General features: G+C 50.1%; 1 protein-coding gene across 2 annotated transcripts in view; it reads right to left on the reverse strand.

The window, feature by feature from the left end:
- Nucleotides 1-12,485, reverse strand: part of LOC144159420 (uncharacterized) — a 35,441-nt gene that overhangs the window by 16,819 nt on the left and 6,137 nt on the right. The window contains exons 2-9 of one of the 2 annotated variants that reach the window (XM_077690898.1): nucleotides 11,768-11,873; nucleotides 8,943-9,181; nucleotides 8,376-8,489; nucleotides 7,713-7,820; nucleotides 7,273-7,359; nucleotides 5,998-6,192; nucleotides 5,786-5,964; nucleotides 1,675-1,753 (exon numbers count right to left, since the gene is read on the reverse strand). In XM_077690898.1, coding sequence (XP_077547024.1) covers nucleotides 1,675-1,753; nucleotides 5,786-5,964; nucleotides 5,998-6,192; nucleotides 7,273-7,359; nucleotides 7,713-7,820; nucleotides 8,376-8,489; nucleotides 8,943-9,181; nucleotides 11,768-11,873 — 1,107 coding nt within the window. Of the gene's footprint in view, nucleotides 1-1,674; nucleotides 1,754-5,785; nucleotides 6,193-7,272; nucleotides 7,360-7,712; nucleotides 7,821-8,375; nucleotides 8,490-8,942; nucleotides 9,182-11,767; nucleotides 11,874-12,485 lie in introns of both variants that reach the window. The other variant, XM_077690897.1, reaches the window with a different exon arrangement.

Genomic DNA, 12,485 nt, shown 5'->3' on the forward strand with positions numbered 1-12,485 from the left:
AGAAGCTCCAAAAGCAAGCATTTGCAACAGAGACAACTGCTGCTCCACCATGGTCAAGTGGCAAAAAGGCCCCAGAGTAAGATTTCACAGTGGAGATTTTTTTGACGCAAGTAAGCACCTAAAGGTAAGAACGTTTCGTAGAATGCGGGGAAGTTTCATCACTTTCGTCATTGAAGTTTTTTCTTAAATTTTGTTTCTCTAGAGTAGAGCAAAGTGACACATTGGGCAGTCAGGACCCTCTACCAATTGCCTACCGCTGCAGGATTAACCAACACCATCAAAACAGGACTACTTTCTAAGCAGCCATAATAAAAATAACAAACTTGACTGAGCACGAAGGAATGCCTTTGATACAGACAAAACTCTCCGATCCCTCCCCTGGTCGATTCACTTAACACAGTGAACTCCTGCATATTTCAGCTACAACGGATTATTTCTGACTACTCCCCAACTGCCCATAAGGCCCGAAAGGCGCGCGCATGGCAGCTTTTTCAAGGTTTTCAGAGCCACCAAGTCTCCCTGCCTAGAGATTTGATGGCAGCTTTCACTAGCGGCGTAGCCCGAGATCAGTGGCGCAGTTTTCAACCACATTATCAGCTCAGTGGCACAAACCTAGCCAGCGCATTAATCTTCCGAAAGCACACACCACGGCCCCCTCGCCGTGAGTGTATGTGCCTCAATGCTCTCAACACAGAACCTCCACATTTCCACTCTGACCTCTTGGAAGTGGAGCAGCGTGTGCGGCAGCGCCCTCTTTGTCCGTCGTCTGCCCCAGCGCACGTCTACTCAAAGTGTCTACATAATTTTAACCAGGGCTCATCATAATTTTAACCAGGTCTACATAATTTTAACCCCGTCTACATAATTTAAACCAGGGCTCATCCTCTTGTTCACTTGTATGCAGCCGATTCCTCTACACTACTGCTTGGAGCCTCGCAGACCTGAGTGGCCACTGGGTTTCTACAAGAGGCCAGCGAGCGTGTTCGAGTGTGTTCGATAGAATTTTTTTCCCCGAAAAAGCTACCCTGCTAGTCACCTGCTTCCGCCAACTACAAATCCAGCCGCTAATACAGGAGCAGCACCAAAAAGAATTCGCCCGAAATACTTTGCAACAACAAGCACAGCATTCGTAACATCTCAATAACTGCACTAGGAAAGACGGGAGTGAATTAAGGGCACAAAGCAGCGAAAGCTACAGCCCTTTTTCACAGCAAGTTAGACCGGCACTGTCCGCTCTACTGTACACATCCTGGCTGAGAATTGTTGCTGAACACTTTACACTGCCGCCGACACACACTGCATAACTTGACCCATACTTCCAAGTAACTGGAACACGGTGTCATAAATTTGAAGAAATTCCTTTTTCCAGAAACTTCCTCGCTGCACAGGCGTGCGTTTGAAGGAGTTCTCCCTAATAGAAAAAGCTTCCTGTAAACCAGTAATGGCTGTCACAACAACAGTAAGACAAGTATTTTGTTATATGCACAAATCCTTGCTCCAATTACTCATGACAGCGCTTGTACGAACCCTTGTCACACTTGGGAGCCATTGTTCGCTCAACAAGAAGAAAAGAAACCACCAGGCTGCGATGAAGGACATGGAGGAGAGGAGGAGAGGCAAACAGAGATGATCTCGTCCTCGGGACACTGTTCACAGGTTCCAGCTCAAACTCACCCGTATCGGTGCTGGGTGGCAGGCTGTGTGTATGACTCGAACCATCTTGCCTCCCCCTGACGTACGATCAGCAGCCCGCCTGCAACACACAGTGATCAAACTAAGGTTGAATTCCAACGGCAGATTTGGAACACTTTCGGAGCAATGGCGGGTCGGGAGCAACCAAATCCTGCTTCAACTTGGGACAAACCCAAAATTAAACAAGAAATCTCGTAAGGGAGATTTTTTCCCGAACAACGAAAATGTCTGTGAATGTGCTTTCCATATTGTACATGGCAATTTTGCTGCCGGCTTACAATTAATTATATCGCAATGACATGCTATGCAAAACCGCAGCGGCCTACAATTTCATGCCGCCCTTTAGAGCGCGACAAGGCACGTTTCCCGGCGCGCGCAGCTTCGTCCAGCTCATGAGCAGCGGATTCGGTCGCCGCTGATGCCTGCGAGCGCCAATGCAACCAGCGCCCCTCGCTGGCTTTTGAAGACCGTCTCGCCGAGCATGACACGCCAGCAGAGCGGCGATTAAACATATCAGATAGGGCGGCGGGGGAAGTCCGAACACACTCTTTGACCGGCGCTTCATGGTTCCCGTCGGCGCCCATACGCGGCGCAGTGATGCAGTTCGGCCACCGCTCCCGTGCTCCGTTTACTTCTGCGCGGACCTGTACATCCCATGCAAACACCTTCAAAATGGTCAATGACATACATGTGCATCATCGCTTGTAGGTTTAAAAAGCACACCTTTTTTTGATCAATTCTCTCACTTACACTGCGAAATAGTTGAAATTTCTTTCTTGCGCAGATGGCTTTTCTTTTCTTTCTTTATGCTTTACTACAGCAGTATGCCGGCTACTGCTTGCGCATCCGGTCACGCGAGGGCACGCAGCGGCTAGTTTCAGTTTCGTCCTCTGGGCGCTTCCCGCTTCTTGTGCCTGTGAAACAGCTTTGCATTTTTCTTGTGTTACTCATGAATAAACCACGTACGTAACAACACAAATGATTTTTTTGTCTCTTTATGGTCACCCTAAAAGAATTACAATATTTTCTCAAAATATATTCGTTCGAAGCAATAAAAAAGATCGACCCAGCAATAAAAAAGATCGACCCAGGGGGGTCCCATTTGGCAAAGTATTTGACCCTCAAAGGGTCAAGGAAAGTGAGTGGGAACACTTAAACTTGGAATCAAGTGGCAGGGAGCCCAGCTCAAGCAACGACTGAGTGGACATGGCATATACCGTATTTACTCGCATAATCCTCGCACTTTTTTTTTCGGAAAAGTCAATGCAATGTTAGGGGTGCGAGAATTATGCGGGGAAAAAAAAAATCCGGTGCACAGTGTTGCCAATTTGCCTTATGCCGATCCCGCTAAATGTAGCGGTCGTTTTTTGTATATGTAAGCTCAGTGTTGCCAGCAGCAGCTATTTCTTTTTATTTTATTTACAACGTAAACAGTTTCCCGTCGATCAGCGAGCTGCGACCATGAAATTGCCGCCTTTGCTTTCTGGCGCGTGCCCTATCTCGTCGTCGTATGTGCGTGCCTACTCCAGTAACGAGTCGGTGACGCCGAAGTGCCTGCCAGCGGCACGGTTACCATGTTTGATTGCGTACTCTTTCGCTAATTTGAAAGCGGCAGTGTAGCTGGCGTTCTTCCCCATGGCGAAGCGGCACCAAGCACAAAACAAACAGATCAAAAAGTTCTCAAAATGGCAGCGAGCTATCCACCACTGACGCGAGTGACTCACTGACTGCTGCCGCTCAACGACGGGACCACGACGGCGACACGACGACACGACAGCGGGCTGCGCGAACACCGTCTAGTTGCGTGCACGCGAAACATGCGCGAAACCGGCTTAAGTACAGTGTGAGCAGCGTGTTACGGCGCCTGTTAGGGAGTAGCAATGCAAGTTGTTGGGGCGCCTGGATGGCCTTGGATACACAGCGCTCTCCGCTGAACGGAGAGGCGGCGGGGGAGGGCACGCGTTGGAGAGCGCGTGCACCATGCGGGTTTCGCGAGCGGGCAACTTTCGCCGCTGCAAAGTTGGGGGTGCGAGGATTATGCGAGGAACCAAAAAATCCAAGTTTTGGTGGCTCACAAGGATTACGCGAGTGCAAGAATTACGCGAGTAAATACGGTAAATGCACTTTCGGCATTTCTATTTTTCGCCTGCCTGATCACGGTTGATTGGACGCCATCGAGTTTACTAAAGCCCGTTCATTGGCTTTTCTGCCCATGGAGGGACTCTGGTCTCTAGTTGAGATCCAACAAGAAAACGCTTGCAGGGAAGCAGACGTGTTTTGGAAAGGCCCGACGTAAAGGCTGCTGGGAAATTCCTGTTCCCGTCATGCTTCGGCATTCGCTCCGATAGGAGCGTGTGCGTTCCAAAGGCAGTTTCAGAGCACCAGCTCTTTGAAAGAGCAGCGTGCTTTGTGGTGGAGTTCGGCGACTGCTCTTGATCTGCCACTGGAATTCAACATAAGTGGAAGGTATGCAACAGGGTGGCACAAAACACCAATACTTTATGTTAATGCAAAACGGTGCACTAGACATATACAGTCTATGCCCATTACAATGGACCCTCTGAATCCGCAAAAAAATGTCCGCTGTAGCCGAAGTATGCAGTATCCGACAGGGGGGGGAGTACGAGTCCTAAAGTGGGTACTTTGAACGATATTGCATATGCATAGTACAACTTTGTTCTTTCTACACGCCTGCAGCACCTCTGCAATGTTCGCGCAAGGGCAAAGAATCGCAGAAACACCGTTTCCAAAGCTTAGAACCGGCACTTGGAAAAGGCGTAGCAATTGCGGTCAAGCGTGTAAAGACGCATGATGAGCTGAGCAAATAAAGCAAGAATATAACTAGGCGCAATAAAACCAGCTATAAAACATCAGTCGCGGCCATCAGCATTAGCTAGGCTCTTTTAAATCCCCTCACGACGAGGCAGGTTTTCCCGAAACCATTCGTCAGAAATCGGATCGCTGCCCGACATTCCCTCAAGGCAGCTTCCAGATTTTTAGCGATTTTAGTCTGGTCATTGAAACAGCTGTAATGAAATAATTTGATGACGGACAGCTGTAAAATCGGAACAGATTGCACACAATAGATGGGGAACAACCCCCCCCCTACCTGAGGCATTTCTTACCTTTCTCACCGAACAGAACGGGAATGATGCATGCGTGGGAATAACAAAAGCCGAACTTCACTTAACCCGAGTTTTTTATTACATAAAAAAATTGACGAGGGCAGACTCGCCTCCGAGTGCACCACTTTTTTCAATCTCACTGGAGTCACGTTTATCGGCACCGGCCTCGTTCTTGACGGTAGAGCAGACCGTCTGCTTAGACAGGCCTGTACTTTTGGCGATGTCGGCCTGTTTTTCCCCACGTTCATTACGCTTAATTTATCGGACAGTGAAATCAGCTACCCTGCCGCTCATGCCGCTGGTCGCACACACACACACACAAAAAAGCCACTAGCACTGGCTTGGCTTGGCTGCGCCAACGACCCGGCTGCCAGCAATGTTGCCAGACATAACGGTTTTCTTGTCAAAATAAACAAAAAAGCACATCGGATGCCGGCCTCGCGGAAGTCCGCTATAAACATTCAGTCGAAACAATTTTCGCCCAAAATTTAGCCTGTTGTAGCCGATAGTCTGCTCTAGCCGGGTCCGTTATGTGCAGAGTGGACTCCATTTAAAATGCATGGGGACCAGACAAACCAACAGAAATGGTCTGTTGTAACCGAAAGTCCGTTGTTGCCGGATCCGCTGTAACGAGCGTAGACTGTAGTAGGATGCATGCTAGCTATGGTTAAACTGTAAGGCGCAACTCGATCGGCTCGTAGAGCCCCAGTTAGGAGTTCATGATGGCAACACTGCGAGAGAGCAGGCAGCACGGAGGAAGGAATCAGGACAGCAACTTGCGACATTGAAATGAAGTCGGGAGTGTGGCAGGACAGACTACATGAGTGGCAAACTGCACACCAAAGAAGGCTTGCAGGGGAAGGAGCGAATGAGCCTCTGGACCTTGGGACATAAGCAGTTCCCCTGCAAAGCCTCCATCACACGCCGAAGAACAGGCAGCGAGCGATGGTGACAAGAGTTGTACGTACAGCTTTGGCGGAGGCTCCCAGGGAATAGAGGGCAGCTTCTGTTCAGCCGGCAGAGTAGAAGGAGGGGCAGAGACTCTACTCGCTTCCACCTTGGGGGCTGCCGGGGGCGTCTGCTGTGGCTCCTGCACTGGTTGAGCTTGGGGTGGCACGCTGGGCTTGGGGGCCTCCAGCCTGGAAGCCTCCATCGCCCTGGGAGCCTCCAGCCTGGGAGCCTCCAGCCTGGGAGCCTCCAGCCTGGGAGCTTCCAGCCTGGGAGCTTCCACCCTGGATGCCTCCACCCTTGCGGTGTCTGCCCGTGGAGATTCGACCCTGCTGCCATCCGTCCCAGAGAGCCGAGACTTGTCCAGCCGCTGTTGGGCCGCCCAGCCCATAGTTGGCCTGGCTGCACCTCTCACCGGAGGCCCACCCTGTGGACACATGGCAACGCAACCACTTGGGGATGGTGCGCTACGCTCTTTCCGAAAAATGCCCCCTGCAAATACCAATCAGCTGCACACTGCAGTACGATGAATTGGAACAGGGGACGATGCAACAGCCCAACCAGTGATCACCAACAAAAAGTTTTATCAGGACTAAACGTAAGGTTCGTAACTGCTGCAAAAAGGGAGAATTTGGAGCAAATTCAAAGCAGGCCACCTCTTTCTAGCTAGGTTCTTTCATAGCCACGTCAAAAGTTATGACTACGCGATCAAGGTCTGCTAGTCAATGCTGTGCAGGTGCTCAGTATGAAAGCGAACACACCCTGGACTTGGTTCCTTTCCCATGTACACACATTCATTTGTGCCAGGCAGTGAAGTAAGAAAGAGCTGAGGGCACCTCAGCAAATGCGAGCGTTAATGTTTAAAAGGCACACGAATGTGCGGGTATTGCAGGAACCACAATGTTCCCGAGCACCTGGCTCGCTGGCGACTGCTCAGCTATGCGCTGAAATCACATATCCCCTCATCATCTTTTCCCCTTGCGCCCTTCTCTCCACTTTTATTACTAAGAGCCGTGGCCAACTTTTCTTGTTAGCCTTACATTCACGCTTAACATCAGGCAACCCTAACGCCAATGACATGCTAGGTTTCATCAAGCTCACTGCTGCGGGTACCAGTGGACAATGTTCGACATCTCAGTGCAACGTGGGCTGAATGTCAAGCCGGTGCAAACCAGCTTCTCTTCCTCAATCGCTGCATCGACAGTGGTTTGCCAGGTTCCTCGGCAACAATGATGCCATTGCCAAGGGTCATCTTTCTTGATCTGTTTCGCCACTGTGAACACCATTGCCGGAGGAACGCCATCTAATGCTTTGGGCCCACAAGAGGGGCACAGTCAAAGAGCAGGCATGCCGTGATCTTTCAAACTCACTCATCTCAGACTGCATTCGGAAGCGAGCCAACAAAGCAACAAAGTGCATTTTAGTGAGGTTCTTCCCAGCACCCCCATTAGATTTTATCGGGGAATCGTGCAAGACCAAGAGTGCCGGTCAAGAGGGAAGCACCCACCTGTGCCAGCGTGGGAGAGGGCGTCTGCATGTTCCAGGGCCGACCAGTGCTGGGCACCCTCCGATGCAACGGCACCCGCTTCGCCTCCTGCACGCAAGGCGGAAGACAGGTTGGCTAATGCTGTTCTAGGAATAAGGGGAGCAAGGTTAGGGACCCCAGTCTACAGTGGGATCGCTCTCCTTCCTTTTCAAATGCTCAGAGATCTCATCAGCCCGTGTTCATCACAGCTTGGCGACAGCAAGCGTTCCAAACAGAAAGAAACGATCTCAGCCCCAGGCAGGCAGGCAGAGCCCGTGCAGCTTACCACTGGACAGTTTCACACACCAGCCCTTTCTATAGCAATTACCTCAGGACCTCAATTAGAACAGAGGCTCAGGCGCCGCACTCGGGCGCAGAGCACAGCGTCTGCTGGAGACACATTATCCCTCACAGACACGCACCGCCACAGGTGTTGCCATCTTCTCCAGTGTAGCCAGCATGTGGCGAGTGGTGTTGCTGAGCCCCGATGTCGCTCCCCCTGACTTCACTCCTCGAACCACCACGGGGACCTGTGGAAAAAGGCACGCATCAGGAGCCGCATTGATTGATTGTAGGGTTTAACGCGCCAACACAATGCAGGCAATGAGGTGCGCCGTAGTAGAGGGATCCGGATTAGTTTTGGCCACCTGGGGATCTTTGACGTGCGCTGCAATCTCGTACACACGGACGTTTTTGCTTTTCGCCTTCATCAGAAAAGCAGCGGCGCCACAGCCGGGAATCGAACCCGCGACCTCGTGCTCAGCAGCACAACGCATCAGGAGCCGCAGCTGTGCCGTGTGACACTCTGCGAGACACTTGACAGGTAAACAAGTGGACCCCTGCTTCCCCTCCCTTCATTAAGCCTAATGCAGAAAAGGGAACTGAAGTGATTGCCCGGAGCTTCTACTTGTACAGCAAGGGGGCTTATGCTGCGCGACAACATCAGCTGGCTGACGCTACCCCTTGCATTGTGCCAGCTGTGAGGTGGAGCAGTCAGGCAAGTTAGCTTTCCCGCAAACACAGCAACCAGGACTTGGGTTCCAGCTCCCCACCTCCCCGCCCAAAATGAGAGCAGTAGCACGCACCGCCGGGGTCTGTGAAGCGGCCAGCAGGCGGAGCCGGTTCTGGGCCGCGGCCCCGCCATACGTGGTCTGACCAGAGTAGAAAGGGGACTGCAGGGGGCTCTCCTCGTGGTACAGCTGCGAAACAAAAACAGGCCAAACCAGAGTCGGCACACACCGACTGGCAAGAGAGCAGCACAAAGGTTAGTCGGCAAAGGCGTTACCCCCCTAGTACTACACAGCAAGCGACCAAGAGCTGTAGCCAGCTGTTCCACAGCTCCTGTTACAGGGCCTGGTTGAAAATACAGATGAGAAACAATGCAAGGATCCAAGCAAGCGTACAAAACCACGGGGAGTTCAGAATCCAGCGGGGCTCTTCGGTTATCATTCTCGGGCTCACTGCGGACTCCCCGAAATGCGGTCCGGCATTTGTTTTTCACATATATTTCTAAGGCGTGGAGAACCCTCGGACTAGCCACAGACTATGCGCGGTGAGTCCAAGGCTAAATCAACGGGCCCCAGAGACTTCCCTCGGGAAGCAAGCGAACAACGAGCATGTGTAAGGACACAACCCGGATCCAGCCCACCCACCTTTGGCCGCTTGTGTGAGCTGGCCGCAAGGCTCATCCAGCTACTAGGGCTGGGGGTCGCAGGCGGCCGCTCCAGGGGCCGCTCCGGGGGCCGTTCCAGCGGCCTCTCCGGCGGCGGCGGCGACGACAGGGAGAAGTTGATTGGCTCCAGCTCGTCCTCATTGTCCGTACCCACGGCGCAGTCCCGCATCAGCCGCGGCGACTCCACGGGCACCACCCAGGGGGGCTGCTCCCGGTCGCCTGGGCCGCCAGGGGCAGTGGAAGGAAAAGCACGACTCAGTACGGCACACACAAAACCCCAGGTTATTTCATCGACATTAAAGCGACCCCACCAGAGGAGGGTTGGAAAGCTAAAACTTTCCACCTTCATTCTGAAAGGGAGAGCGCTTTTAACAAACAGGGGTCAAACACGCAACAGAATCAACAAGTATGCACCAATACCAACTATCCCAACTTCAAGCCCCACTGATCTTAGTTTCTGCCTTCAGATACAGTTGACAGGGGTGATCCAGCCATTCGAACTATTGGAGCAATTTTTGGAGCTGAAAAAATGTTATTTTGGAGCACTATTGTATCAGAGCTTGATTTTGGAGCAGCTTGGGAGCAGCACAAAACTTATGTTGCAGCTTCATTTATCTGGAGATAAAGAAGGCTGGCAACCATTCAGGCAACGCTGATTACCTCCCCACAGTTGTAGACTCTGAAGCTGGTAACTAAAGCACCAAAAATGTGTGCCCCCACAGCCTTTAGACATCGCTGCAAGTGAAGCAGATGATAAGCGTTTCTTTAACTTAAAAAAAACACCAGGTAATCATTACAAAAACTTACTGATACCAAAAGGGGGCCCATTTTATTTACAATAGAATTATTTCACTATCTCAAACATATTGACTGATTTGTTGCTTCTTGCCGTTTCGTTCAGTTCATACAGCTCGGAGGGTCCGGCTCGACAATATTTAGACAGAAAATATTGCACTTCACACACATCACATCATACTATTGCTTCTTGCTTGCCTTCTTATAAGGTTCATTCAGCTCGGAGAGGGTGTGGCTAAAGGCAGAGTTGCCTTCTGCTAATAAAGCCTGCCCTGATGAAATAATGTTTTCAGCCCTTTTCAGCAACGCACGGCATGAGGTCCCCTTTTCTTCCAAATTCCACCTGAGCCGCTTTTCATTGCCGACATCAGCACCACATTCCCGGCCATTCAGGCGGTGGCTAAGAGCAATATGAAGGGGCTTTATTTTCAATACCGTCACGCGGAGTGAAAAAAAAAAGAACAAAAAACAAAAACAAAGAGAAACTCGCTGCGAAAATCCCAACTGGCAAGTTGTTTAAACTTACGCTGATGTAGTTTTGGCTAGCGCTACTCCACTGCAGTAGGCCTAAATACAAGGCCACACAGTCATAAAACAATTCACCGCGAGCGCAGAAAAGAATAGACTCTCGTTTGTCCATCTTGTCACGAGTGGCCAAATGTCAATCGCTAGTTTTCTACAAGCGATACACATGAAGTAATTCCATTATGCTTGTTTGCAGCAGTGCGGGAAACCACTCCGTTACGGTCCACGCCTCCAGAGTGTATGCATGCCGACTTGCCATGGCTGCACTATTGCTGCACTGTGGCTGCACCATGAGCAGAGCTCGGCTGGGCCAACCGAATAATCGAGTGCACCACTTCCTCCAAGTTGCCAACCTAGGAACCATTGTGCTGGTTAGCGGCAGAGTGATCGTCTCTCGCTTCAGCTGGTTTGAGGGGACAACTCTCGGCCGAAAGACCGGGTTCAAACGGTTCGGAGCATTTGGCGCAAGTAAAACACCACTGGGCGCAGCAGGGCGCAGGAGAGTACAATTGTAGCAAAATGGCGCAAATGGCGCAGCTGGATCACCCCTGAGTTGAACCTCGTTATAAGAGACACTGATGTAAGAGACAAATGGGTATAAGAGACACTATTCACCCACATGGTTGGCTGCCCTATCTCTCCCATTAAATCGACCTCTTTTATAACAGACATCGGATGTAGAAGATTTGGTTATAAGGGACAAGTTATCCTTGAAGTTTAATCAATAATCTCGCTTGTAACAGACATTTTAACTTCAGACACAGTGCCACCAGTCACTAATTGCAGTTGCTTCCATCCTGGAAGCACAGGTGGACGACAGACACCTGCAGTCGCTATTTATTATAACTTCAGCAAACACAAAGTGGTTCAGTCAGCTATGAAATGACAATGAGAAGCCCTGCCAATGAAAATGCAACTTACAGATGTGGTTGAAGCTTACTGCCGTCCATTGAATGGAGCGCGATCACACATGCGGGCTCTCCCACTCGCGTAGCTCCCAATCAAGAAGCACTGCAGATGTTGAGTCCTGCAAGCGTAATGAATAGCCTGAGCACACAGCGGAAGAAGCTGTGCTCTCTGACTATTCATCAGGCTTGTGAACTCAACATCGATTCATCTTCCACAAACAAGGAAAGGAAAAAAAGCTTCTAGAATTGGTTGTAAAAAAACAGTGTAAATACAGTCATGAAGCAAACAAAGTTTCATAAATGCTTGGGCCAAACATTAATTAGAATGAATCTTTTTCAACATGCTGTAGCGTTCTTTTGAGCTTATTTGAGTCATACGGTGCCCACACTGAACTATGGGTTGATCAGTTGGTAAAAACATGGCACCCTGCTTATAAGAGACATCTTATATAAGAGACAGAAACTGCTCCCCGGTACGTGTCTCTTATAAAGGGGTTCAACTGTACTTCTGTCCGTGTCGGCAGCAATGGGCCCCCGAGCCAACCAATCCCAACCACACGCATACCAGCGGACTCACCGTTGGGCAACTCCAGCTGTTCTGCTGCCTCAGACTCAGAGGCAGACTCGCTCAGGAAGGATGGTATGAGTGCCCGCACTGCCGACACCATGCTCTGCAGCACCGACTGCAAGACAAACAAGCAAAGACAAATGAAAAAACACACGCACAAAGCAAAGGACAACTGCCCCAGTCTGTCCTATTACATCAAAAATCACATTAGGTTCTTTCTTCCTTTTTTTAAATAGGAAGCCACTGAGGGTTGCATCAAGGGAATAGAAAGTTGCAAGAAAATGATTAAAATACAACCTTGCACGGTGGACTTTCAACTGCATTTTCTTCTATGCAAATTACGTTGCTTTAAAACTGACCCCACAGAAACACACAATGTCCCACATCTCTGGTTAAAAAAAAAAAAAAAAAAAAAAAAAGCTCAATGCTTTAGAAATGCCCACATTGATTTTGCTACACATACCAGATGCTGCCTGCATTCAGAAGAAATATTGTACATATTTTGCTTTCTCTGGGTGAATAAGTGATGCTGGAAGCAGTAGAGAAATGTGCACGGAAAATCCCCAAATTCCACACGAAGCTCAGGCTCTGAAAAATAAAATAGCAAACTAACCTAAAACGGTGGGATCCTTCGCCTTTTTTGGTCAAAGTATGCTCGCTTACTATTGTGTGAGCATCTTTCACGCACTACTTGGCTCAGTTTACAAAACAGCGTCCCCAGATCTGC

This window comes from Haemaphysalis longicornis, unplaced genomic scaffold (genome assembly GCF_048455015.1).
Source record: "Haemaphysalis longicornis isolate Haplotype H1 unplaced genomic scaffold, Haemaphysalis longicornis Haplotype H1 scaffold_10, whole genome shotgun sequence".
Lineage (NCBI taxonomy): Eukaryota > Metazoa > Arthropoda > Arachnida > Ixodida > Ixodidae > Haemaphysalis > Haemaphysalis longicornis.